This window comes from Sminthopsis crassicaudata, chromosome 6 (assembly GCF_048593235.1).
Source record: "Sminthopsis crassicaudata isolate SCR6 chromosome 6, ASM4859323v1, whole genome shotgun sequence".
Lineage (NCBI taxonomy): Eukaryota > Metazoa > Chordata > Mammalia > Dasyuromorphia > Dasyuridae > Sminthopsis > Sminthopsis crassicaudata.
Window position 1 is genome coordinate 251,675,419 of NC_133622.1, and position 24,748 is coordinate 251,700,166.

At 57.0% G+C, this 24,748-nt stretch overlaps 2 protein-coding genes across 10 annotated transcripts; both read left to right on the forward strand.

Moving 5' to 3' along the window:
• Positions 1–1,155: 1,155 nt before the first annotated feature.
• On the forward strand, positions 1,156–15,068 carry RBM14 (RNA binding motif protein 14). 5 transcript variants are annotated; one of them, XM_074273437.1, is made up of 3 exons: positions 1,156–1,654; positions 6,701–8,183; positions 9,011–9,842. In XM_074273437.1, exons 1-3 carry the CDS (start codon positions 1,558–1,560, stop codon positions 9,216–9,218), a joined length of 1,788 nt encoding a protein of 595 aa, XP_074129538.1. In that variant the 5' UTR covers positions 1,156–1,557; the 3' UTR covers positions 9,219–9,842. The 5 variants fall into 5 exon arrangements, with proteins under 5 accessions (XP_074129538.1, XP_074129537.1, XP_074129541.1 ...); XM_074273436.1 differs by lacking the exon at positions 1,156–1,654 and adding an exon at positions 2,140–2,604; XM_074273439.1 differs by lacking the exons at positions 1,156–1,654; positions 9,011–9,842 and adding exons at positions 2,155–2,604; positions 14,933–15,068 and having other exon boundaries at positions 6,701–6,811.
• Positions 14,980–20,960, forward strand: LOC141545982 (RNA-binding protein 4-like). 5 transcript variants are annotated; one of them, XR_012483199.1, is made up of 5 exons: positions 14,980–15,120; positions 15,370–15,792; positions 18,338–19,031; positions 20,240–20,356; positions 20,557–20,960. XR_012483199.1 is itself a non-coding variant. In XM_074273442.1 (4 exons), the coding sequence occupies exons 2-3, from the start codon at positions 15,381–15,383 to the stop codon at positions 19,021–19,023; spliced, it is 1,098 nt and encodes a 365-aa protein (XP_074129543.1). In that variant the 5' UTR covers positions 14,980–15,120; positions 15,370–15,380; the 3' UTR covers positions 19,024–19,031; positions 20,557–20,960. The 5 variants fall into 5 exon arrangements, 2 of the variants coding, with proteins under 2 accessions (XP_074129543.1, XP_074129544.1); XR_012483200.1 differs by lacking the exons at positions 20,240–20,356; positions 20,557–20,960 and adding an exon at positions 18,067–18,170 and having other exon boundaries at positions 18,338–18,477; XR_012483201.1 differs by lacking the exons at positions 18,338–19,031; positions 20,240–20,356; positions 20,557–20,960 and adding exons at positions 16,961–17,046; positions 18,067–18,171.
• Positions 20,961–24,748: the final 3,788 nt, after the last annotated feature.

The window sequence follows — 24,748 nt, forward strand, 5'->3', positions numbered from 1 at the left end:
GATTGCCTCAAAAAAAAAAAAAAAAAAAAGATAAGTTGATTGTTACAGCAATCCTGGGAGAAAACAGAGAAGGTTGCACTTTCTTAGGGTCACATGGCTGTAAGTGTCTAACTTTGAACCCAGAACATCCCACTGCAGGCCTAGTGCTCTGCTCACTTTGGTGCCCCCTCACCGCAGGATGCCCAGGGTCCCGGGATACGGTTTTGCAAGTGATTTTGCTCAGCAGAGGGCAGCTTCCTGGCTGACTGAGCATTATGGGAAAAGCAAGAACCTGTTGTGATTATTGTTGATCATGACCTCCCCCAAGCCAATCTCCCCCCCCCCCCCCTTTTTGGCTGTTATGTAAGATTCCTTGACCACAGAGAACTTGGCCAAGAGATCCTGTGATTATCAGGATCAAAGCAGCCAGAAAAAGGCGGTGCATCTGCTCACAGTCAGTGAGTCAGTCAATAAACATGGGTTAAGTACCGAGGACATGCCAGGCCGCTCTGGAGAAAGTCCTTGGCAGAGCCCGGTGGAAGGGGTCCTCCCCCAGACATCCTGCGTGGTGGGTGACCACAGGACGGTGCTCACAAGGCCGCAGGTCCTCCATGGGAAGATCCACAGACTGATCTCACAGTCCACAAAGGAATGCCGAGTGCATGAACGAGGGGGGGGGTCTCCCCTGGTGGCTTGTCAGCCCGGCTGTCTTGCAAACAGTGGATGGGACCAAGAATTGAGGAGAAACACTTGGGAATTAGGGGCTGCTCCCAGCCTGCCCATGTGTGGACATACTGATATCCAGGGAAGGAATGCCTGCAGCACATCGTCTGGATTCAGGTCAGTTCAACAGCCACTTATTAAATGCTTGCTGCATGCAAGGCAGAGGGGCTTTGGCGTGTAAGGAAGAGATGGTTGTACTTGGAGAGACAAAGCCCCGAGTTCAAATCTTTCCACGTTCCACAATAGACATGGGGCCTTGGGCAGGTCACTTAAGTGTCCCCGACAGCTGGAAAACCCACCAATGCCAGGTGGCGAAGGGGATCTGCGGAGGAATCCCAACAACTTGCAATCACACACACTCACACCATGGCAATCGCACATAATCAGAGGCCTCTGCGCTTGCTCTGTGGAGTACTTATGGGAAGGCCTGACGTCAGGGACACAAGCGAACTCACTTGCCCCGGGTGTTGGCTCGACCTGACCATGGGCAAAGACTATCTCCTGGGACGCTCTTGCCGCCTCGTTATTCCGGGGCCTTATTAGTTTATGGCCTGCTGGTCACCGCCCCCTATTTAGAGTCCGGGCCCCAAATCTTCATCCCCAGCACCTGGCCCAGGGCGGGCACGCAGCGGGTACTTAGTGCCTGTGACTAACACACACAAGCAGGAGGGGGGAGGATGGGCACTTGTCCCGGAGATAGGAGGGACCCACGGAGGCGGGACGTCAGGGAGAGGACCCTGGCCCTCCTCCTCCACCTATAGGACACCCAGGGGCCGAGCTCTCGGGGGAGGGCCACGTGTTTTGCAGGCTGAGGCCCTGGGTTCGAATCCGCCCACTTTCTAGCGCCGGCTCCGAATGGCTGGGGATGGAATGCCGATGCCGTTGGGGGACAGCGGCACTGGAACGTCGAGGGCCAGGGAGCGGAGGAGGAATGGGAGGCCACGCTGCAAAGGTACGGCGCCGGGGCCGGGCGGCTCCCGCGGGCACTGGGGAGCCATGGAAGGTCACGAAGCAGGGGAGGGACGCGGGAGCCGGGGAGAAGCTGAGTTGGGCGGCGGCCTGGCCGCGCCCCTCGGGCTCGGAGCCCCACCTCTCCTCCGGCAGAAGCCGGGCGGGGTCCGGGGGCCGGCGGGGCGGGGCGGGGCCCTCCGGCTGTGGGTCGTTACCCTCGCTCTCTCCCCCCCCACCCTCCCCCAGCTCTGAGCTGGGCCGGCGTCCCCTGCGGCGGGGGAGGGGAGGAGGAAAGGGGAGGGGAGGGGGAAGAGGAGCTGGCGGCCGTTGGTCGCGCGCGCGCCGCCGCCACCCCCCCTCTCCGAGCTTCCTCGCCCAGCGAGCGGGCTCCCCGGACGCGGGGATTGGCTGCCCCCGCGCGCGGCCCTTTCCGCAGTTCCCATTGGTCGGCGGTGGCGCGGAGCGCCGGCTGCTATTGGCCGGCGCGCTGCGCCTGCGCGGCGGGGCTGTCGTCCGCCCTCCATTCCAGGGGAGGACGGCCGTCAGGGCAGACGTCTCGCTCGTCGCTCAGGGAAAGGCGGGGGTCCGGGCTCTTGGCCGGGGGCGGCGGCGCCATGAAGATCTTTGTGGGGAACGTAGATGGGGCGGACACGACCCCGGAGGAGCTCGCGGCCCTCTTCTCGCGCTTCGGCACCGTCATGAGCTGCGCCGTCATGAAGCAGTTCGCTTTCGTGCACGTGCGCGAGGCCGCGGGCGCGCTGCGCGCCATCGAGGCCCTGCACGGCCACGAGCTCCGGCCGGGGCGCGCCCTCGTGGTGGAGATGTCGCGGCCGCGGCCTCTCAACACTTGGAAAATTTTCGTGGGGAACGTGTCGGCCGCGTGCACGAGCCAGGAGCTGCGCAGCCTCTTCGAGCGCCACGGGCCCGTCATCGAGTGTGACGTGGTCAAAGGTAACGCGGGGGCGCGCCCGGTGGGGGGACGGGGCCAGGACCCGCGGGGGCGCGTGTCGGGGCCGCGCCCGTCGGCGTTGGGGCGAGGACACTTTAAGCCGGTGACCGTGTGGGGGGGACGGGGGCGCGTGTGCGCGGCGGGGGCGGAAAGTGTGGGGAAGTGCCGGGGCCACGCGGGATCCCGAGGCGCCTTCGGACGTCGGTCCGGGCCCGCTGCAGACGAATGCGCCGGAGCGGAAGGTAACGGGGCCCCCGAGCCCAGCCTCGCAGCGGCCTTCGCCCCCTCTCCCCAGGAGCCTGACCCCGACTTTGAGCTTCCCCCCTGTGGCCGCAGGGCCTCCCGGTCGGCAGGATCGCCGGCTTTAGGCCGCGCGGTGTGCGCAGATTCTGCCGCCTTGGGCAGGAACGGACCCTTGGGTAGTCCAGCGTCCTTTTCAGGTGGGATCGGCTTAGCTTCTCCTGGTGATCTGCAGAAGCCGCACGTAATTTTCCTGCATTTCGGAAGAGAGGGAGGAGGGATGTGCTCGTAGAGTCTCATGCCCCTCTTTGGGGGTGTTCAGACTCGGCAAAAGGAGTGCTAGGGAGAGGAAGCCTCCGTGTGTTTTCTGGATCTGCCACCCGGTCCCGGAAGGCTCCTCCGTGGTGTATCTCCGCTTTCCAGCAGGGGTGGGGAGAGTAAACGTTCTAATCTGGCCCTCCACTTCTCCTCCACAGGAATAGCCTTCTCATCCTGCATTAATATTGCATTCTATTTTCCTCAACTCAGGTTATGGAAGTCCAGGAATATCCGGATCCAGGCTCTTCTGCCAGGTGTTCTGGGGCAGGCTATGGTGTTTGCAGTTTGCTTTTGTATTGAGGAAAAATGGAAAGGACTTCAAGGAAGTGGGGATTCTGACTTTGGCTCTTATTTGTTTTCATTTGGCTTAAACGGCGGCAGAATGGCTGCTTCACCAGGGGGTTCTGTGTGGAGAATTGAGACATTTGCATCTGTGAGTTAGAATCGCTGTGGTGGAATTCCTGGTGTTCAGGAACCTGCTTTGCTCGGTGCTTTCTCCGAAGCAGAGGTAGCGGAGGGAGAACAAGCTCATCACGGCTTAGTTAGGCTGAAAAGAACTGGGCATGGGAGGCATCTGGCCTTTCGTTTGGAAGCACCTGGAGAACGTTTGTGTGTTTAAGAGCAGAAATGTGTTTGTGGTCATGGCAGTTATTTTGGAAGTACCGGTTTGTTCTCCTTATTGATAGTTTGATTTGATGAGGAAGATCTGTGGGAGCCTCTTTAACATTAGAGGCAGGAGGAAGAGGGTCAGACTTAGCCGAATCCTTTTATCTCTTGCTGAGAACTGGAGCTTGGGTGAGGCGTGTCCCCCCAGGGGAGGTAATGCAGTGATGGGTCTGAAAGAGGAACCGTTTTCCTCTTCCCTTCCGTTATTACATTGACTTTACCACTTAAGCCCAAGGCTCACCATTAGAGGAGGAGGAGGGAGTTGGGCCTTTAGTGCAACCTGTGGCCCAGGTGCAGAAGGAAAGAGGAAGCTGCTTGGTGACTGGTGGCTTAGCGTATTAGAGCAGCAGTTCTGAGCCCCCTGGGCCTTTGCCCCACAGGCTGCCCAGAGAAGTGGGCCCATCTCCAGCCTGGGAGGAGCTCTGAGGAGATGCTTACCTCCTGAAGAGTTGTGCCATGCTAGCAGAGGGAATTGGGCGGTGATGCTGGGAAACCTCTGTGGTTTGTTTTCCCTACAGAAAAAGTATCTTCTCTAAAGTTCCTCCACATTCCATTATCTAATTTGAAGGGCTTGATGGGGCTCTTCAGGATCCTTGACTCTTCAGATGTTTTTCCTTGCTGTGCTCTTAGAAAAACGAGGCTCTGTTCTCTTCTGCTTGGCCCAGGCTCTTCCCCTGGGAGACTGGTTAGGCTTATGACTCCCTGAGCCAGCTGGACTTGTCATTTTTATCTGCTTCCCAGAAGCCCCTTTTATGGATAGGATTTGGTTGTAGTTCTATATATATTTATATATTTTTATGTGTGTCCAGTTGATTTTAATATGTGGCATTTATGTAGATTTCAAGATACTTTTCAACCTGGCTCTTAAAAACAATTTTAAAAGTGGACAAAGTTGGGTTGTAATTAGAGTACCTGGCCTTTTTCAACTTTTCCCATTGTTCACTGGTGGTTTTTGCCTAATTCTACCCATTTTGGGACTGATTAGAAATAGCTGCCAAGGGAATTCTCATTCGAGTTTTATTTCTCTGAGAGTGTTTTGGCTCTCTCTCCTCTTGGACACTCCCCCACCCCCCATGGAGGCTACCCTTATTGCCCATCCTTTCCCTTGAATGAGGTTTGAGTGCCTTCCTCCTTCCTCTCCACTTGTGTGAGGTCTTTTTCTTTCTCCTTCCCTCCCCTGTGGAGAGGAGAGCTTGTGTTCTGCTTCGGGGTGGGAAGGCAGGGGCTCGGCTCCCGTATTTCATTCTTTCATCATCTCAGGTTCTAAGATCACAAGTAGAAAGGGTCATCCTGCCTCTTGTTTGCTTTCTTAGAACAGGGGAGGTTGGGATTTGGAGGGCATTCTTCTGAAGCAGCTTTAGAGCACCCGTGTGTGCTATGTGACATGATACTTGAGAGCACTTCCACATTTCTTAATTCACAACAGATTGGCCAGATGGAGAGGCAGTCAAGAGACTTGCCCAGCGGCTCTGATGGTGCACCTGAAACCCCTTCATCCCCCCAGTCCCCAGCACCATTTTGGTTCTTCCATATGGCTCCTACATAGGCTTTCTCATCAGTTGCATTTGAATTCTGATGGTCATATGTTTGCCCCCAAGGAACAGAAGAGGATACTGGTGTCCTGGAGAACATCTTGGGAGGAAGGCTCCACAACCAATGCAAATCTCATAGCTAAAGTACTTGTTTGGGAGCAGAAAATGCCATTGATTTTGAGGGCTGAGCATAAATCAGACTGATCAGTTACTAGTGAGAAGTGTTCTGATGGAGGGTCAGTGAGCGGCCTTAGTTCTTGCATCTCACCAGAGCCAGACTGGGCTCTTGTGTGTTCTCCTGGCTTCTTTTTCTCTAGCCTTGTCCCTTCCCCAGACCCTCTCTCCCGACCTCTAGCGTTGTTGGTCAGGTGCTGTGTTGGCATCTCTGCACTGACACATTGTGTGCTCCCCTCCCCCCAGTGCCCAGGTGATCTTGGAAAAGGCAGTAAGTGGTTTGAGGATAGACATGGTTCCAGCCACGATGACTGCAGCTTATAATTTCACAGCCTGGAGAGCAGAAGGCCCATGTAGTGCAGTGTCACAGAGGCTCAGTGTGGGGACAAGTTTGTCCCGGTACGGTGAAGCACTGTGGCCCCTGGGGGTGAGTCTGAGCTAGAGGGACTTTCTCTCAAGCCTATGGAAGCAATCCCGAGGTTTTGATCGGGGCTGGGCTTGTTTTGGAAGTTTGCGACCTCACTAAGTCAGAGCAGAAAATGTCTGGGATGAAGCCAGAATCCTTGCATTTAAGTGTAGCTCTCTGTCTAACCATGGACAAGTCTGGGTCTCACTTTTTTAATTTATAAAATGGAGATCTTTGCCTTGCCTCCCCTAGAGGCTGTTTGTGAAAGTCAGGTGACAGTGGTCTGGACTGTTTTGTTAAGTGCCTTCTGGTTCCAGAGGCTCATTCTTGAAACTGCTGATGGTTGGCTGCCTCTGTCTGGGAAGCTTTGGTTTGACCTGGTGTCCTTGCTGTGATTAGCCTCAGTGCCCTGGGGTTTGGAGACTGAAGCCTGGGTATAAACTCAGGTGAGTGGCAGCCATAAGCTGGAGAGAAGTCTCCTTTTTGTCTGGCAGTCAGGAAGCTCTTTTTATTGACAGCTTTGCGGGAAGTCCTTTTAATGGCTTTTCCCTAGCTTGGGGCCATTGGCAGCCTTAAGGCCTGGGCACCCAGTCCAGGAGGGAAACTGCGGAGGTGTGTGGAGGTGACTGGTGGTGGCCGGGACCTGCCATCGGGAATGTGTGTGTGCGAGTGGCTGCGTGTGTGTCCCCAGCGTGGGGCTTACTCTCAGGTAAAGGGCCTGCTCCCCCTAACCGCTAACCCCTCTGTCTGCTGCTTTATCAGACTATGCGTTTGTTCACATGGAAAAGGAAGCAGACGCCAAAGCCGCCATCGAGCAGCTCAACGGCAAGGAAGTGAAGGGCAAGCGCATCAACGTGGAGCTTTCCATCAAAGGTCAGAAGAAGGGGCCAGCGGGCCTGGCAGCCCCTGGGGAAAAGGCCAAGAAGCCAGGGGCTGGCGACACTGCGTTCCCTGGGACTGGTGGCTTTTCCGCCACCTTTGATTACCAGCAGGCCTTCGGCAACAGCACCACCGGCTTCGATGGGCGGCCCCGGCAGCCCTCTCCTCCTTTCTATGGCCGTGACCGCAGTCCCCTGCGCCGCTCGCCTCCCCGAGCTTCCTACGTGACCCCGCTGACTGCCCAGCCAGCCACTTACCGAGCCCAGCCTTCAGTTTCCCTGGGGGCGGCCTATAGAGCCCAACCTTCTGCTTCCTTGGGTGTTGCCTACCGGACCCAGCCCATGACAGCCCAGGCAGCCTCCTACCGGGCACAGCCTTCAGTGTCCCTGGGCGCCCCATACCGGGCACAGCTGGCTAGCCCTGGCTCACAGCCCGGGGGAGCTTCCTCACTTGGCCCCTACGGAGGTGCCCAGCCTTCGGCCTCAGCCCTTACTTCCTACGGGGCCCAGTCAGCCGCGGCCTCTTCTCTCACCTCCTATGGGGCACAGGCCTCCTCCCTTGCCTCATATGGGAATCAGCCAGCTTCCTATGGGGTGCGGGCTGCTGCCTCCTCTTACAACGCCCAGTCGGCAGCTTCCTCCCTGACCTCCTATGGGGCTCAGGCAGCTTCCTACGGGGCCCAGCCTGCAGCATCCTCACTTGCTTACGGGGCCCAGGCGGCCTCCTATAACACCCAGCCTACTGCAGCCTCCTATAATGCTCAGCCCACGGCAGCCTCTTACAATGCCCAGTCAGGCCCATACGCAGCCCAGCCAGCTGCTTCCTATTCTGCCCAGCCTGCTGCCTACGTGGCTCAGCCGGCTACTGCTGCAGCCTATGCCGCCCAGCCAGCTGCTTACGCGGCGCAGGCAGCGGGGCCCCTCGCCGGCTCCTACGGCGCCCAGCCGGTCGTCACAGCGCAGCTAAATGCGTATGGGGCTCAGGCCACCATGGGCCTCTCTGGCTCCTATGGGGCTCAGTCAGCTGCAGCGACCGGCTCTTATGGGGCGGCAGCTGCCTACGGCGCCCAGCCCACTGCGGCAGCCCTGGCTGCTCCCTATCGCACTCAGTCGTCGGCCCCGTTGGGTTCCTCCTATGCTGCCCAACAGCAGCCTCCCCAGCCTGCTGCTGCTTCCTACCGGGGTCAGCCAGGTGCCACCTATGAGGGGGCGGGCCAGCCGTCCGCAGCCTACCTGTCCCTGTCCCAGGGGCCTGTTGCCAACGCCGCTACCAGCACCCCGCCGCCCTATGAGCGTACCCGCCTCTCCCCACCCCGAGACAGCTACGATGATCCCTACAAAAAGGCCGCCGCCATCATGTCGAAAAGGTACTGTATGCCCCCAGGCTCTGCCCCCTGGCTGAGGCCTTGGGCTCGGGGCTGAGATTGGCATGGGAGGGAAACTAGAGCCAATGACCCTTACTCCATTCACCTTGGTGCTCCTTGGGATGCCTCGAGGCCAAGTGGTAGGATTTTGGGGGGGCAGCCTCTCAAGATTTTAGCAGAGGCTTTAGACAGAGACCGGATGTGGCTTAATTTAGAGCCTGCCACTTAAGGCTGTGAGAGGTGGCGCCTGGCTGGGTCAGCCCCTGTGCCACGGGATCCCTTGCTGGTGAATGGGTCCCTGATTTTTCCTACCATCTTGAATGCCCCCTAACGTGTGACCTGGCTGTCCTTGCTGTGATAGCTGTAGGTTTGGAGATGGGACAACGGGGGGCACCTAGATCCGCACTAGTACCCTGTTAGTCAGTACTGCGTCTGCTCTGGGGGAAACGGGGAATCTTGCTGGCATTCGCCGTTCCAAAGCAAACGAGCTTGGCTCTCCTCCGACCTGGACCTTTCACTGTGGGTGTCCCAGGTGTTTTTTGTGATGTAGAAATGAATGGTGGCCACAGAGCATCTTGGGCCTGGACCTAGGGGGAGGTGTCAGTGAAGGGCTTGGTCCCCCTCCCCCAACCCTAACCCAACCCAGTTTATCCCAGATTTGATTTTCTTGCCCTGTATCAGCATCCCGGGGGTGGAAAGCACACGAGACCCCTTGATTGGAGACTTGCCTGGCCACTAGCCCCTGACTCCATTGGCATTTCCCCCCACCCAGCTGGAGCTCCTTCCCCGACAACTGTCTCATTCACCAACTGTCTTCTTCTCTCGATCAGGTATGGTTCCAACCGGCGCTTAGCCGAGCTCTCTGATTACCGCCGTTTATCAGACTCGCAGCTTTCGTTCCGCCGCTCGCCGACAAAGTCCTCGCTGGATTACCGTCGCCTGCCCGATGCCCATTCCGATTACGCTCGCTATTCGGGCTCCTATAGCGAGTACCTGCGGGCAGCGCAGATGCACTCTGGCTACCAGCGCCGCCTGTAGGGTTGTCCTGCGGGTGGGTGGGAACAGAGTGAGGAGGAGGTGGGGGTAGGCTAGGGGCCCGTTCGGTAAGAGCGAGTTTTGATTCCCCTTTCTCCAGTGTGGTTCTGCCCGAGGCAGCCGAATCTTTGTAGTGTTGCGGCAGTAACCTGTTCTTTTGTTCCTCCGCCTCAGCAGTGAGTCTTGCCTTTGGCTCCAGACGGTCGGCTCCCCCTCCCACCTCCTGTCCCCTACCCCCTGCCTCCCACTTTTACTGAGCAGGAATTTCTCTTTACGTTTTTATCTTTTTCCTGAACTCCCTTGGATTTTTGTGCGCGGTGTTTGAGGTCGTCTGGACAGGAAGCAGCCCATGGCTGCAGTCAGCGGCGCCTTTTCCTTTTGAGAGATGAGGGAGGCCGGGGACAGGTCAGCCCCTTCATCCCCTGTGCTCCCTTGACCCCATCCCTGCTCACACGCCGCTTTGGAGGTGGGGTTCCTGGTGACTGCGAGCAGAGCTGATGTTGAGCAGTACACCCCAGCCCCTCGTTCCCCATCTTCCCCAAGTAGGGAGTGTTAGAAACCTCATTTTTTTCTTTCCCCTTTTGTATGGACTATGAATAAAACTTGGGGCAATTTGCAGTTTGGAAACCTGGTTGTCATTGTCTTGATTGAACTATGTCACCGAGGAGCCATCGGTGACATCGAGAGAGATGTGGCAGCTAAAGTGAAGGCAACCGGAACTTTGATCCCAGAAATCCAGGGAGGACAGAATCGTTAGGCTGTGGGCCTTCTACAGGAAGGTCACTGGGACTTGATCTCCTTGGGCATATCTAGCTTGTGGTGCCCTTTACTTCATGGCCCCTATACATGAGGTGATAGGGCAAGGGGGAATCACCTGTGCTTTGGGGTGGTTGGGAAGGAGAGGGAATGGCAGAGGGGACAGCTGGCCTCAGTGGACGTTCCTTGCTCCCTCCTGCCTCCGTTGTCACCTGCGCCCTCCTCCCAATTATGGGGTTCTGGAGTAGCCTTGTGGGCTTACTGTAGATTGAAGTAAGAGGGAAGCAGCAAGGCATGGAGAGCTGCAGCTTTTTTCCTAGCCTTAGGACCCAGAAAAAGGAGGCATTGGGAGCACAGACAGGAGGAGGCCTGAGGACTTGACTTGAAAATTGGAATCTGGTCTGGAGAAGTTGGTCTTCACATTACTTGAGCCAGATTTCCATTCCACATTGGGGGGAGGCGGGGCTTCTTAGGGTGATGTGCATCTGGAAGCATTGTTCTCCCTGCCCTTCCCAGCAGATGGTGTGCTGGTGCTGGGGTGTCCCGGCCAAGCCCGTCCACTTGTAGCCCATTGATGGGGGAACAGTCAGCACTCAGAGGCCGGCTGCCCGTTGATGGGGGAGCAATCGGCTCTCAGAGGCCGGCTCTTCTGTGGAGCTCTTGGGGTCACATCGGTCTGCCTATGATCATCCAGGGCTAGGATGCACTCCAGGAGATTTCTGAACTGTGAATTCTCTCTTCCTACTTGCTTCTACTCTTTGTTTTTCCTTTATTCTTTTGAGGGAATCTGAGGTGTGGCGAGGGGGGGGTGGGCAACTGAGGTTATTTGTAAGCCTTCCTAGGTAGAGCTCGAGCTCTCCATGAACATCAGAAGGTTGGCTGCAACAAATTCTTCTTTCTTGTCATTCTGATCTCCTGTCTTCTCTCTTTTTCTCCCCTGGCGGGGGTCTTGATTGACTGTCCTTACTGCAACTCAGGGCAAGCAGTTACCTGGAACCACCTGGAGCCCGGATGAGCACCCTAGCCGGGCCCAGGCTCCCGGCCCTCTCGGCTCTCTGAGTCCCTCCTTGGCTAATGGGGACAAAGCAGGTGTGCTGCTAGCCCTCTCCCCACCCTGTTCTCTCTCGTCCTTCCTTTTCTGCCCAGGAGGGTCAAGCTGGCTGGGCATTCTGTCGGTTCCAGCCTATTTTCTCATTTCTTCTGTTGCTCTTGTGTCTTTCTGACTTTGAGATCCTGTCTCCTTGGAGGGTGGAGGGAAGTGGTAGTTTGGGGGGCTGTTGATAGGTATGGGAGAGAACCTGTGATTCCTCTTATGTTGGGGACCCCACATCTACATGCACCTTACATTTTGGGAAAGTAGAAGTAGGTACAGGTGCTGCTGGATGGCTACTCCTAAAGGCAGGCAGACCCTGCCTCGGGCTGTCCCCGAGTAGTCCCGTGGCCACTACTACTGCTCCTGGTTGAGTTCTCCATGCTGCCTGTGGTGCCCCCCTGGACCGCTTTGCTTTTCCATTTCAGGCAAAATGGAACGTCACAGTGTATGTATATGTTTTTTTTTTACAGGCATCTCTTTAGGTGACTGTTGCCCCAAATGGACCAACTAACCCAATCATGGTCCTGTAGGCTTTGGATTTAGAGGCCTGGGGTTTAAGAGTGGGGGACTTTGGGACCCACAGATCAAAATGGCAGAGCTTTTGGTGTCCACACAGCACCAAAGAGTTTGTTAGTGGCATCAGTTGAGAGGCCCTTAGGGAGTGGCTGTGAGCCCGAATCGGGCACAAGCGGGATTTTTCACACCTGGTTCTGGTTTGATGCCGTCTTCCTGTTGAGCACTGGACCAAGCACTGTCAGAGGTGCCGTCCAGCAATTCCACCAACCTGAAGCGCCTAGAACTTCCTGTGCACAGGCCTCAGCTCTGGCAGAAGAGAGATGAGAGGCTTCTTCATGAGATAGAGCTGCCCTCATCAATTAATCCCATGATGGCGGGTGATAGGAGCCATTAGGAGAGGGAAGAATTTCACTGGGAGAATGGGAGGGACTTTGTTCCCCTTGGACTTTTAAGGGGCAAACTGCCTTTCCCCTGCTGAGGAGGGATAGCGAGCTTGACCTATAGAAAGGCTAGTTTAGACATTGAGACTAGAGATAGCCTGAGTTCTGGTGACTCTTGTGTTGAGAGGAGGCCAGGTATGATATTCCCTGGCTGCCTTTCTTCCCTGTAACAGTGGGATAGGCCTGAATAAGGAGTAATTAACTTTGTGTCCTTCGACCCCTCGGACAGTCAGTTTGGTGAAGCCTGTGGACCCTACAGAGTGATGTTATTTTTGAACGCCTGAAGTACATTCAAAGGAAACCAGTTATGTCAGAATAAAGATGTAATTTACAGATGCTCTGAAATTACTCATGGAGGTGAACCCCAGATTAAGAAATCTTGGTCAATGGCTCTCGGGTGCCCCTGCTTCTGATACCCTTGGATCTCCTCTAAAGCTGGGACTAATGTGGAGCTGGAGGTGGACCTCTTGTGGGGGAAGAAGCTGGCTGGGATATGGAGTTTGTGAGGCCCCCACCTTGTCTTCCTAAGTGGGGGCTTTAGGAGAAGGGTCAAACTGCCTGGGAAGTGCACAAATCCCTGCTCAGCAATTGGAAGGGACCTTACTGAGAGCAGAGCCGGAGTGACTGGCCCAGAAGGAGTTCCAGGCATGGGTCTCTGGGCTCTCAACTGGAGTGTCTTTGTCAGCCCACCAAGCTGGGCCCTGAAGCCTGGAGGCCAGAAGTGGACACTTGGCCCCACAAAAATCCCTAGCTGTTTGTTTTCTTATAGAAAATGGCGGGACCCTGTTCTCTGTGGTTGAGGCCCAGAGTGACCAGCCATTAACCCACTAAGGAGTCCAAACTAGTCCAGCAAAGGGTGGTTCTGTCCTAGGTTTAATTGGAGGCTCCTCTCCAAGTTAGCCCCTCGGTGTGGGGGCCTCCCCCCACAGTTCTATCCTAGGGTTATTTTGGGGGGAAAGGGGGAAGACTTGAACTTGGCATCTGGAGTGAAATTTCCTTGAAGAGGCAGGAATTAAGAGTTGGCTGCCCAGGCTGGGGCCTGGGAACTTTTGTTTTAGCCGAATTGGGCTCCTTTTTCACCTGCTTTTTAAGCCTTTCACAGCATTCTGAGAAGGGTGGGTGCAAAGCTTCAAGGGCCACACAAAAGATTCCGGACTAGTCCAAGCGTTATATTTTACAAATGAGAGGCCAAGATTCAGAACCAGGAAGGACCAAGCCCGTTATCCGAGGTACCGGGCCCTGCTGGTGTAGCAGCTGCAGCCAGACAGGAGAGACCGGGCTGGACCTGACAACGGCTCCTGGCCATCCAGAATATGTGGATGATTGGGTCCCATAGGGCCATCCTTGATATGTCCCTGGGGCTGTTTGCTTCATACGGGGCAGGGGGGGCTCAATGACATGTCTGACCTGCTGGACTCCCCCTCCCCCCCGCTGAATTTTAGTCTAAGCCATTAACAAGCCAGAGGACGCCCCCCCCCCCAATCCAGCCATTTCCAGAAAGGCATCTACACTGCAGAGGTGGCCGACACCGGACCCGGGGGCTGCTTGGGGGGCCGTGCAGTATGTGTGCTGGGGATCCAAGCAAATCAAGAGACGCCTTCCCCTCTGACAGTGCATGTCCTGAGATCTTCTCTTTTCCCCTTCCCCATTTTGGATGGCTCGGTTAGCCTTGTTTCAAGGCCCTTGCTGAGGATGCAGAGCCTCTTCTCCAGGCACCCCAAGCCTGGGATAGCTTGGCTGTGGTGGTGCATGATCTGGTCTCTGCACACTGGTCCCCATCCTCCCAGCGGGGAGTGAGCCTGCCTTTCCTCTGCATACAGCAGGAGCTGAATAAATGCTAAGTTGAAAATGCTTTTGAAGCACTTAATTTGGAAAGCAATGAGGAGTTGGTGTGTCAGGGAGGAGCATCTCACCACATGGATGTGCCTGGATAAGGGGGTACTGTTAATGCCATCTTGACGGAAGCTGCTGTTGGATCTCTCTGCTGTCTGGGCTGCATCCATTAAGTGCCTACTATGTACAAAGGTCATTTGGTTCTTCTATCATCCTCGTTTGACCCTGGAGAAAACTGAGGCAGGCTCCCCTGCAAGGGTTTGCCTTCTGTGCCAGGCGTTGACCCTTCATCCTGCGCTTTGGGCTCTTGTGTGGGCACGTCCTGCTTGGGTCTGGAGAGTTCTGTTGGGAAGCTGCTTCCAGCAGCGAGGGGACGAGCCGAAGGAAGGAAGCCGAGGATGGCGCTCGCCTGGAAACCGAGCGGGAGGATGGAGAGCAGCTGCGGGGCGGGGGGCGGGGCCGCTGTGTCCGGGCCGTGTACACCCCTTCTAGCCTGGTTGCAGAAAAATAAAAGACGGAACCAGAACTTTCGGTGCCTCGCACGTTTTCTTGGGAGGGGCCTTTCTTTGCTTACCCGTCCCCTCCCCCCTCATCCCCCATCTCCCGTTTCCCGTTTCTCAGGCCGGCTCTTTCTCCCGTAGCTGGGAGGGGGGCGTCTCCGGATCTTGGTCTACTCCCACATCCCTTTGGGCCTCGCCGCCTCCGAGGGCGCAGCTCCGTCCTCGGGCTGTTTAGGGTGTGTTCGGAGGCTGGGCGGTTACCGCTAAGAGCCGCCCACGTGCCCCAATCCCGGCCGCCCGTCTCCGTGGTGGGGGTGGGTTAGGGTGGGCTCAGTGAACGGCGGGCCCCCAGGAATTCGGGCAGCGAGCCACGGGAGACAGCGGAGCTGCGGGAGGCGGGGGCAGGAGCGAGGAGGGGACCCCCTGCGCAGGCCTCGCTCTCCTCCCGCCTACCTTTGGCTACGCCTCCGGCTCGTCCGCGCCCAATCGGCTTGGCCCGGCTGCGCACGGTGCGCTCTTATTGGCCCTCAGCGAACGCTCCTTGACATCACTGACGTCTGCTTTTCCCTGCCCCCCCAGGTGACGGACGTGTTTCGTAACCAACAGGGAGGAGGGTCCGCGTGGAACGCCGGCCTCCCGCTCGGTAGCGTGACCAATCAGGCGGCAGGCTGAGCCCCCAGCCTTTTCCCGGAGTCGCCGCTGCAGCCGTCGCCATTTTAGCGTTTTGTCAGAGGCGCGAGGAGGAGGCTGCGCCGCGTCCCGTGCGGGTGAGCCGCGAGCGCCGTCTCCGAGCCCCGGCCCCAACCCCGGGCCCCGGCCTCGGCCCCGAACGGGCAGCCCGAGCCCCCGCCCAGAGCCGGCGCGGCGGTCCGCCTCTCCCTCCCCCCACCCGCCCTGCCCCCCTGCTCGGCCCCGGGTGGGTCCCCGGCCCCGCCCCCGCCCCCCCTCCCCAGTGGTCCCCGGCCTTTGTCCCGTCTGCCGGGTCCGGAACGCGGTGCCAGCCTGGTGTCTTGCAGGCCCCGTCGAGATGGTGAAGCTGTTCATCGGCAACCTGCCCCGCGAGGCGACGGAGCAGGAGATCCGCTCTCTGTTCGAGCAGTACGGGAAGGTGCTCGAGTGCGACATCATCAAGAACTACGGCTTCGTGCACATCGAGGACAAGACGGCGGCCGAGGACGCCATCCGCAACCTGCACCACTACAAGCTGCACGGCGTCAACATCAACGTGGAGGCCAGCAAGAACAAGAGCAAGGCCTCCACCAAGCTGCACGTGGGCAACATCAGCCCCACGTGCACCAACCTCGAGCTGCGCGCCAAGTTCGAGGAGTACGGGCCCGTGATCGAGTGCGACATCGTCAAGGACTACGCCTTCGTGCACATGGAGCGCGCCGAGGACGCCGTGGAGGCCATCCGCGGCCTGGACAACACCGAGTTCCAAGGTGAGGCGGGGCGCTGAGGGAGGGAAGCGGCCTGGCCGTGCGCTTAGCCCTGCGGGTCTTGGTTCTACAGACTGGGAAACTGAGGCAGGGATCGGCCCAGGGGCATCTGGCCATCTTGTACACTCCGGGTCCGGGCGACTTTCGACCGTTCCGGGAGCGGTTGCCTCTCTTCCCCTTCCCCTCTGGTCTTTATTCCTGGCCCGCTGTGGCCGCCCTGCTGCTTGTTTTCTCCGCACCTGGAGGCCCCCTCCCTTCCCCGGGGATGACCTGAGCGCGGTGCCCAGGGCGTTGCTGGGGCCTGGTGCCGGCCCAGAGGGAGCTCGTTTTCCCTTCCTAATTGGCAAGTGGAGCACGGCTGGGTCAACAGCTTAATGAGGAGGCCTTTCTGCTTAACTCCTTCCTGCCTGCGCGGGGGTGTGGCGGCACAGCCGGCCTGCTCCCAGCTTTCTCCCCCTTCCTCTTGGCTTTGTTTTCTCGGCACGTCCAGGGTTCTCCTCTCCTTTGCCGAATGCTTTCCCTATTTGTTAGGAGGGACTCCCATTCCCCACGGGTCTCAGAATTTTGGAACGATTCTCCCCCAACGCTGTAGTCTTCTTCTTATTTCCCCATTTTATTTCTCACATTCCCACTTGTCTTTTAAAATCAGAGGTTGGTTTTTCAGGGCCTTTGAACTTCTGCTAAAAACCCTCGGTTCGGGGTATTTCAGGTTTTAAGTTGCCCCACGCTTTTTATGCCTTGAAAAAACCCTGGCTCGGGGGTGATTTGCATGAAGGAAAAGGCAGAACTAGGGGCTGTTCTTTTTGCTCCTTTTGGCTTTCGTTTGGTTTGTGCTTCAGCCAAGATGCTGAAGGCGGGTTGGCCCTGGAGGGATCCCCGCTGGAAGACACAGCTAGCTCTTCTGCCTGTTGCTGCTTCTGCCCCTTTTCTTCTGGGACGTGCCCTAATCTGTTCTTCACCTTCACAGATTTCTATTCTTTCATCTGAGCCACCACAGCCCCAGTCTCTTGGTTAGTTAGTTTCTCATTGAATGTCCCCATAGGAACCAGCTCCAGGAACTTCTCCCAGCAGCTGAGCGTTCCAGGTTTTGAGGGTCATGTGTGTGCTGTGGTGGTCACTAGTGAATAGAAAGCCTTGCTGACCTTGGCTCCCTTGGATTTTTGTGTATTAGAGCACATCTAAGGAAGGATCTGCATTTCCAGAGAAGCCGGTTCTGATTCTTTCCTGCTCTAGAACACCTGCTTTCTTCCTCTGATGGTAAAAAGTTCTGTATTTTCTCTTGCTTCACGATTAGACTCTGGTCTGCATTGGTTTTCACAGGCATTCTCCTTTTCATTTCCAAGTTGAAATATTTTTTAAGCTTTTATAATTTCTGCAGAAATGGTATTTAGGCGCTGGGTTCCTAAGTTTCAGAGAACCAAAGGTCACTATAGACAAGTCTCCCTGAGGCGACTGTCTGGATGGACACTTTATCCCTACTTGTTTTCCAGTTGTTGTGGCCTCCCCCTGCCCCTGTCTCCATCTCCACTCTCGCTTTCTCAATTTCCTTTGGGAAATCCTGGTTTTGTGAACATCTTGGTTCTCTTTCTGCCTTTGGCATAACTCCAAACTGTCAGTCCCCAGTCTCCGATGGCTTGCCCCTCCAGATGAGCAGATTGCTTACAACCTATTGAAGTAATGGACAAAAACTTGGGGAAAGGAAATAAATGCTTTGGTTAGAACTTTTCACCAGAGACATCTGTTACTGGCCCCCGGGCTCCTGTGGGTCTCACCTAGAATTGAAGATGCTAGTTCTGTGCCCTGGGTGCCCTGACCAGCTGAGGTTCACAGTCACAAGCATCCCAGTTGGGCTGGAACCCACGTCTTCTTCCTGTAAGACAATTGCTTTTGGCCATCTTGAAATATGCTGCGTCTCGCTGACGGACGTTTTGTGGGCGCGCCTTTGAAAGTAGAGGGGACTCAGCCATGGTCTTTGAAAGATCGGGGCCACTTACCCTTCTGGGATGAAAGACTCTAGGTCTTTCCGGCTTCCAGAGGGAGTTTTTCCTCCAGGACTTGTCCTTTACAATGGTCTCTTTCCTTGAAATGGTAGAGGGTAGGGGCGTTGGCCACTCAGCCGGAGGTTGTCATTCTCGGGGCCCTGCGCCCCTGTGTTCAGTAAAGGCAGCCACTCCTGTGGGGAGCAGAGGAGCCGCGGGGTGGGAGCTGACGCTGACTAGCAGAGGGGATGCGGTGACAGGCAGGTCACTCACCAAGGACTTGACAATTCTTTCTTAGGACAAGATTGGTTTTCCTTTCCTTGATAAAGGCTGGTAAACCAGCCTAGTGGAGAGCCTTCTTAGCCAGAAACCCTGATGCTGGAGAGAGACCAGGCCTCTCAAGTGAGTTCCTTGTGCGGTGCCGTAGACGGTTAAGTGTCTTTCTCATGCTGAGCTTGGCCTGCTTCGGAGATGGCTTCCAGTAGCTCTTGCTGTGGTGGAGGAGTCTGGGGCCGGGGGCTGGGGCTGTGGCCGAGTAACAGCAACCTTCTCGCCTCTGTTTCTTCAAGGCAAACGAATGCACGTGCAGCTGTCCACCAGCCGGCTTCGGACCGCCCCCGGGATGGGAGACCAGAGCGGCTGCTATCGGTGCGGGAAAGAGGGTCACTGGTCCAAAGAGTGTCCAGTGGATCGGACGGGCCGTGTAGCAGACTTGACCGAGCAGTATAACGAGCAGTACGGAGCTGTTCGCGCGCCCTACGCCATGAGCTATGGGGAGTCCGTGTATTACAGCAACGCATATGGAGCGCTTGATGCCTACTACAAGAGATGTCGAGTCCGGTCTTACGAGGCGGTGGCGGCGGCAGCGGCGGCCTCCGCGTACAACTATGCGGAGCAGACCCTGTCCCAGCTCCCACAAGTCCAGAATCCAGCCATGACCGGTCACCTCACCTCCACCTCTGTTGACCCCTACGATAGACACCTATTGCCGACCTCAGGAGCTGCCGCCGCCACCGCTGCTGCTGCCGCTGCCGCCGCCGCCGCAGTCACTGCAGCCTCCACTTCCTATTATGGACGGGACCGGAGCCCCCTGCGCCGTGCCCCCGCAGTCCCTACTATTGGAGAGGGCTACGGTTACGGGCACGAGAATGAGCTGTCCCAGGCCTCGGCAGCCGCGCGGAATTCTCTTTATGACGTGGCGCGGTACGAGCGGGAGCAGTATGCGGCGGACCGGGCGAGATACTCGGCCTTTTAAAGCTCGAGGTGAGAGCGTTGCGTTTCCCCCATGCTCTGGTTCTTTCTGGCGGCTCTGGGGGCCAGGCTGCCTTGCTGCTTTCTCAGGAATGGGCTGGTGCTGGGGACGGCAGCCGTCCATTGCTCGTTCCCTGGTGCTGTCTCAAGTCCCCGACCCTTGTGGCAGATTTCCTAGGTCCTGCTGCTGTTGGCTGGCAGCATTTAATCTCTTCAGGCTGTCAAACGAGGGAAGGGTGGCAGTGCCCCCTGAGTTCCTGGCTGCACATCTTGCCACGGGCAAGAATTGGTGTTTGTTTTGTCCCGGGAGTTCCTGGGGGAAGGCCCTCCTATAGCCAGACCCTGACCCGAAGTAATGTCATCCTAGGTGACCCATTGGTAGTCCTAGTTAGTGGCGTCCCTGGAGGCTCCAAGACAGGGAGCGACCCTCGGCTTGGGGCCGTGTCAGTCAGAATAAAGCGCTAGGGGGCGAGCTGGCCCAGACAGTCTGGGGGAGGAGGCCTTCCCTCAGCCCCTGGGATACTGCACCTCCCCTTGTCTGGCTTCCTCCTGTTGTTCTTTGGCACTCTTGTGATGCTCTCTTGTCCTCTGTGCAGTCTTCTGTGGCTTCTTTTGTCCAATGGCTCTTTTAGCTTTAATTTCATACGATTGGAGGGACTTAGGAAGTCAGGGCTTCTGCCTCTGAGGATCTGGCCCCAGAGCTGCTGTAGGGACTCTTGACTTTGTTTCCCCCTCCGCTCTTGGGGCCCTTGAGCCCCTGTGGCTCAGTCCTGCTTCTCCACAGCTTTGGGACCCCCGTTCCTCAGAGGCTCTTTGTGGCTTCCCTTTCTTTCGATGGATTATTTTTACTTTGGGGAACTGGTCGGTTCCCCTGGACCCCCTGCTGATAGGTGGAGTTGGGCCTCTTGAGATGGCCTCCGAGGTCTTAGTGGGCCCAATGCCCACAGCCTCGGAGCCAGTGGCTGAGCAGGCCCCGAGCGCGCGCACGCCCCCCCCACCCTCTCCAGCTGCTTCCCTGGTAGAGCCGGATGCTCATGAGCCTCACTGCTTGTCCTGCACCCTCAAAGTGCCTCCTAGCCTAGATCCCGGTCTTGACTTATTTTCCAGAGACCTGCCAGACGCTCCCTCCCTTGCTTGGTGGGGGATGCTGGGGTCTTCCTCTCCTTTGGTAGTGTCAGTATCTTTGGTTGGTTGTCAGTATCGTCCCACTCCCTTATCAGAGACAGGGCCTGTCCTTGAGATCAGGAAGACCGAGAAACGAAAAGACCGCAAGGACCAAAGAGCCGCCACACCTGGTTCTGTTCCGCTGGCCCTTCAGCAGAGGGCCAGAGACGGAGGTACGAGATTTTTCTGAGCTTCCCGCTGCTTTCTGGTCTGTAGGCCTTGCCTCTTGGGGGAGGGTACAGGCTGCCCGCACGGTGTGCTGAGAGCGGGCAGGCTTTGGAAGGCTGTCCCAAGAGGGAAGGGAGGAGCTGGATGGTCATGGCCACTTTGAGCTTGTCTTTACTGTAAGCCCATGTATTGTGCTTTCTTTCAGGTGGGATGTGTGGGTGCTGAAGCCCCGGGCTGCGGTTGTGCATGAGAATTCACCCTTCGTGGTCCCCCATCTTCGGGATGTTCTCACGGCTTTGTGCATTGGGTCCCTCAGGAACCACGGACCTTAATTTAACCTTGCTAAGTTGAGACTCTCCTCCGCCTACCCCTCTGTTCTTCAGTCCCCTCCCCCTCACGTTCTGTTCTCCCTGTAGCCTTGACTATGTCCAGAACAGTGGCAGGGCTTGTTCTGTCTCCCCGCTGACCTCCTGCTCTCAGTGGGTGTTGACCACAGTTGCAGGGGGCTCTGGCTCCTTCTTCCCCGATTTGCCCCTAGAGGCTTGCGATGGGTAGACGTGTAGAGTTGGTCACTTTTTTTTCCAGTGAAATAAATGTTTTTTCAATTTAGGCTGTCTGTTTTGAGAGAGTCCTTATCTTGGGGGAAGTGGGGGGTGATTAATTTTGAATTTGAACTTTTGAGCTACTCAGCTACCTTGGTGAGCATCAGAGGGGAGGCTAAGGCAGAGAGAGTTGGGGAGAAAGAACATCTTCAGATACTAGAAAGCTGGTTTGTGCATCACTTGGCTGGAGTCTTGCCTTGGCCCTCTTGCTGATTGGCCGGCCTGGCCCTTTCCTTGGAATATTGACAGGTTTGCAAAGGTAACGTCTATAGAATTATTAAATGCTGCCCAAAGGGCTTTTAGTTTAGTCTCAGGACTTCCCCAGCATCCTTGATCTGGAGGCGAGTCCTTTTGTGTGGAGGTCAGAAGCCATCCTAGGCCTTAGGACATTTCATCAGATGGCCTCATCATACAAGTTCGCTTGGCTTTGGGCAAAGAATTGGCGTCGTGGACAGCCTTGAACTTGCCACCTTAGGAGGCCGGAGGGGCAGCAGACTTCCCGTCGTGTTCTGCTCGGCGATCTTTCCTGCCCCTGACACTGCCCACCCTGGAGGAGATGGATCCTCAGGCTTCTAAATACCAGGCTTAGCACCCTGGCGCTTGGCGTGACGCAGATGCTGAGGCCAGCAGACGGGGGTGGGCGTGGGGCCCCTCAGATGGCGTGACCAAGAGAGGGCTAGTTTTCCTATTGTTTTGTTTTCAAAGAAACGTCGTCTTATAATTGAGTCAAAGGCTAGAAGTCACATAGTTGGATTAGTGGGGGAACCCATTTTAGCCGTGTCATTGATTTTCTTGAACTGAGGGATGGTGTCATTGGAAGTATGACTTTCCTTGCCCTCCACTCTCAAAAAGTGTTCCTGAAATAAGTGGGATGCTTGGTATTACTGGGTGTAAGTGGCCACTCAAGGCTGGGGAAATCAGCAGAACGACTTTCTTCTGCATCCCGGTTTGGGGGACAGCGTGGCAGAGCCGGGCTGGCAAGAGTTAGGAAGTCTGGGTCCTAGACTCAGTGTGGGTAAGGAAGACACTCACTCCTGGTGTTTCTGCCAAGCAGCTCTGCTGGGAGTTAGAGGGAATGCCGGTCGGCTCCTGTGGAGAGGGGCTTCCGTCCCAGGAGAACTAGAGTGAGACTCCCACCCCTATTCCACACTGCCTTCCCTCTCACACCTGGGCTGGGAGGGGGGCTGTTCTCATCCTGACCCGGGGCTTCTCCAGCCACGCTCTCCGGGGCTGAGGCAGCGACAGTGCCGTGGTTCAGGATGGCACAAGCAGATCGGGCACGATAGGCCTAAGTCCAAGCCTCTTACCTGGCAAGGGGGACCGAGCCACTTGGCTCAGCTCCCTGCTCTTGGGAAATCTGGTGTGTGGAGTGACCCTGGACGGACACTGCGACAGTAAGGAGGGGGTGAGTCCAACTTAAAAGAAGAGGGCAGACAGGTCTGCCACCGGCCTTGGGCATCACAGCGGGGGCAGGGTCTCAGGCCAGACCTGAGCCGTGAGAAAACATTCTCTTGGGCCCCGAAGATCAGTTTCTCTAGGAGAACACAGAGGAGGCATGGCTTTATAGAAGTGTTTCTGTAAATGTGTTTTCAGCTGGATACCATTTGGTCATGGCCGTTGTGTCTGGCCCTGTGACCCCATTGTGGGGTTCTCTCAGCAGAGATCCTGGAGCAGTTGGCCATTACCTTCTCTGGCTCATCTGACAGATGAGGAAACTGAGGCAGGTAGGGGAAAGTGACTTGTCCAGGGTCATATTGGTTTAGGTCTGGATTTGAAATTGGGTGTTCTTGACTCCAGGCCAGTACCACCCAGCTGCCCCCAGGATGTGATCCGCCACGTGTTCTGATGCATTTTGTCAGACATTTCCCAGTCCTGTTTTCCTCTGGCCCAGGCTGCTCTTGGAGCCGGGCCTGGCCGGACGCCCAGACTGCAGAGTCCAGGAATCTGGCGTCGGACTTGCCGCGGGAATTGGATCCACTCGGGGATGTGGGGAGGACTGGCCCCAGGCAGAGCAGGCGGCGCCCCTCAGACACTGATGCCCCCAGGACTGGACAAGGCGCTTCACCGCAGTTAACGAGGTGTTTGTCAGACGCCTTCCCTTCCGTCCTCCCTACTGTGCGCCAAGCTCTGGAGATAGGATTACAAAAGCAAAAGCAGCCCCTGTCCCCAACAAGGTTGCAGTCTAGTGGGAGAGCCAACCTAGGCCAGGGAGCTCCTGGGAAAGCAAGGAGAGATTGCCAGACCCCTCCCCCATAGCTTTGGCAAGGTCCCCACTTGGAGAGTGGGGGGAGCAAAGCTGGGGGCTGGGGCCCCTCTGCAAGTGGGGCGGAAGAGATGTCAGCCCAAACCTCTGGGACCGAAGGTTTGGAGATGAGGTGAAGTCTTCCAGGCCTGGTCTCTGCTGCCGGTGGTGGGGTCCAGAAGGCTGGGGCAGTGAGACACAGGAAGGCCAGTGTCTTCATAGAGGGATCAGATCCCCAATTCAGAGTTGCCAGGGCCCTTAGGCTTGACCTTGTTTTACCCCTGAGGGAATGGAGGCCCAGAGATGGCCACACAGTGGGGGGGGCCACAGGGAGCCAGCTGGAGAAGCGGGTTGTGAGGAGTCACAACCTCTGACCTGTGAGGGGGCTGTGAAAGCCCCTCCCAGCCCCGAATCGGGGCTCTGTCAGGCCGGACCAGTCACCAAAGGCCCCATCCGGCTGTGTTCTGCTACATGGCCGTGGGAAGCTGTGGGGCTTTGCCGTGTTAGGGAAGACAGACGAGGAGGGCTCCATTACCTCTGCCTTGCTGCCTCCCCACTGGCGAGGGCTGAGGGGCAGGTGGGCGTCCTCGGGGTAACCTGCTCTTCCCGGGGCCTCTGGCCCCTCTTCCTCTTTGGTTACCTTTGGCCCCTCTCCCCTCTGCCCTTGTGGAGGGAGTGGGTCTGAGCCCAGCCAGAGGCGCTGATGTTTTCCTGGGCAGCCTCAAGTAGCAGCCTTGAATGTGGTTGCGTGGCCTGAGCCCTGTGGCCCTCAAGCCCCGGCACAATTGAGTTATCCTCCAGAAGAGAGTTTTCTGACGCCGTTCCTTTGGTTAGTTTGTCAGCTGGGGGGAGCTGTGCGTTCTGGCCTCTGTCACTGTCCCCACTCTAGGTTGGCCTGGAGCTAGGGACAGACTTGACCTGACTGTCTCGTGTTCTTGGCCGGACTAGAACAGGAGAGTCCCGTCTTTGAAGGATCGGCTTCCGAAGCTGGACGTCGGGCTTGTCTGTGTCGCCAGCAGGGCTGCGTGGGGAACGAGAACCAGCCACCCCCTTCTCTGAGCTATGGGGCTCAGGGGGGAGGCGGTAAAGCGGGGAGAGAAGCCCCTTCTCTTCTGAGGTGCCAAGCCTTTCATTTAGACTTTAATGAAATAAAGTCACGTGGAAACGGCAGGTCAAGAGTGGCTGCGAGAAGTGGGACGTGGCTTCGGTGTTCAAGCCTTCAGGGAGCTTCCATCTGGGTGGAGGCCAATGGAGTGGAAGCTCTCTGCACGGAGCGGTCAGTGTGTGCGCGGGTCAGCCTGGGGACTCGCCGACGCCAGGGCCGGGCCTCGATTCCCCACAGTCGACTGCAGGAACTCGGGGCGCTCATGAACCCCAGGGGGAGTGGCCGGTTCCGCATTTCACGCAGCGGCCGCCGATCCCAGATTCCTTTTGGGGGGAAGGAGGGCGTTCCGCTGCCGGACCGCCCGGTGGCTCTGAAGTTTCTCTGTTGTTTTCTGCTGTGACATTGCCCTCCTTTCCAGTATATCTGCCCTCTCTCCTATTTAGTAAGC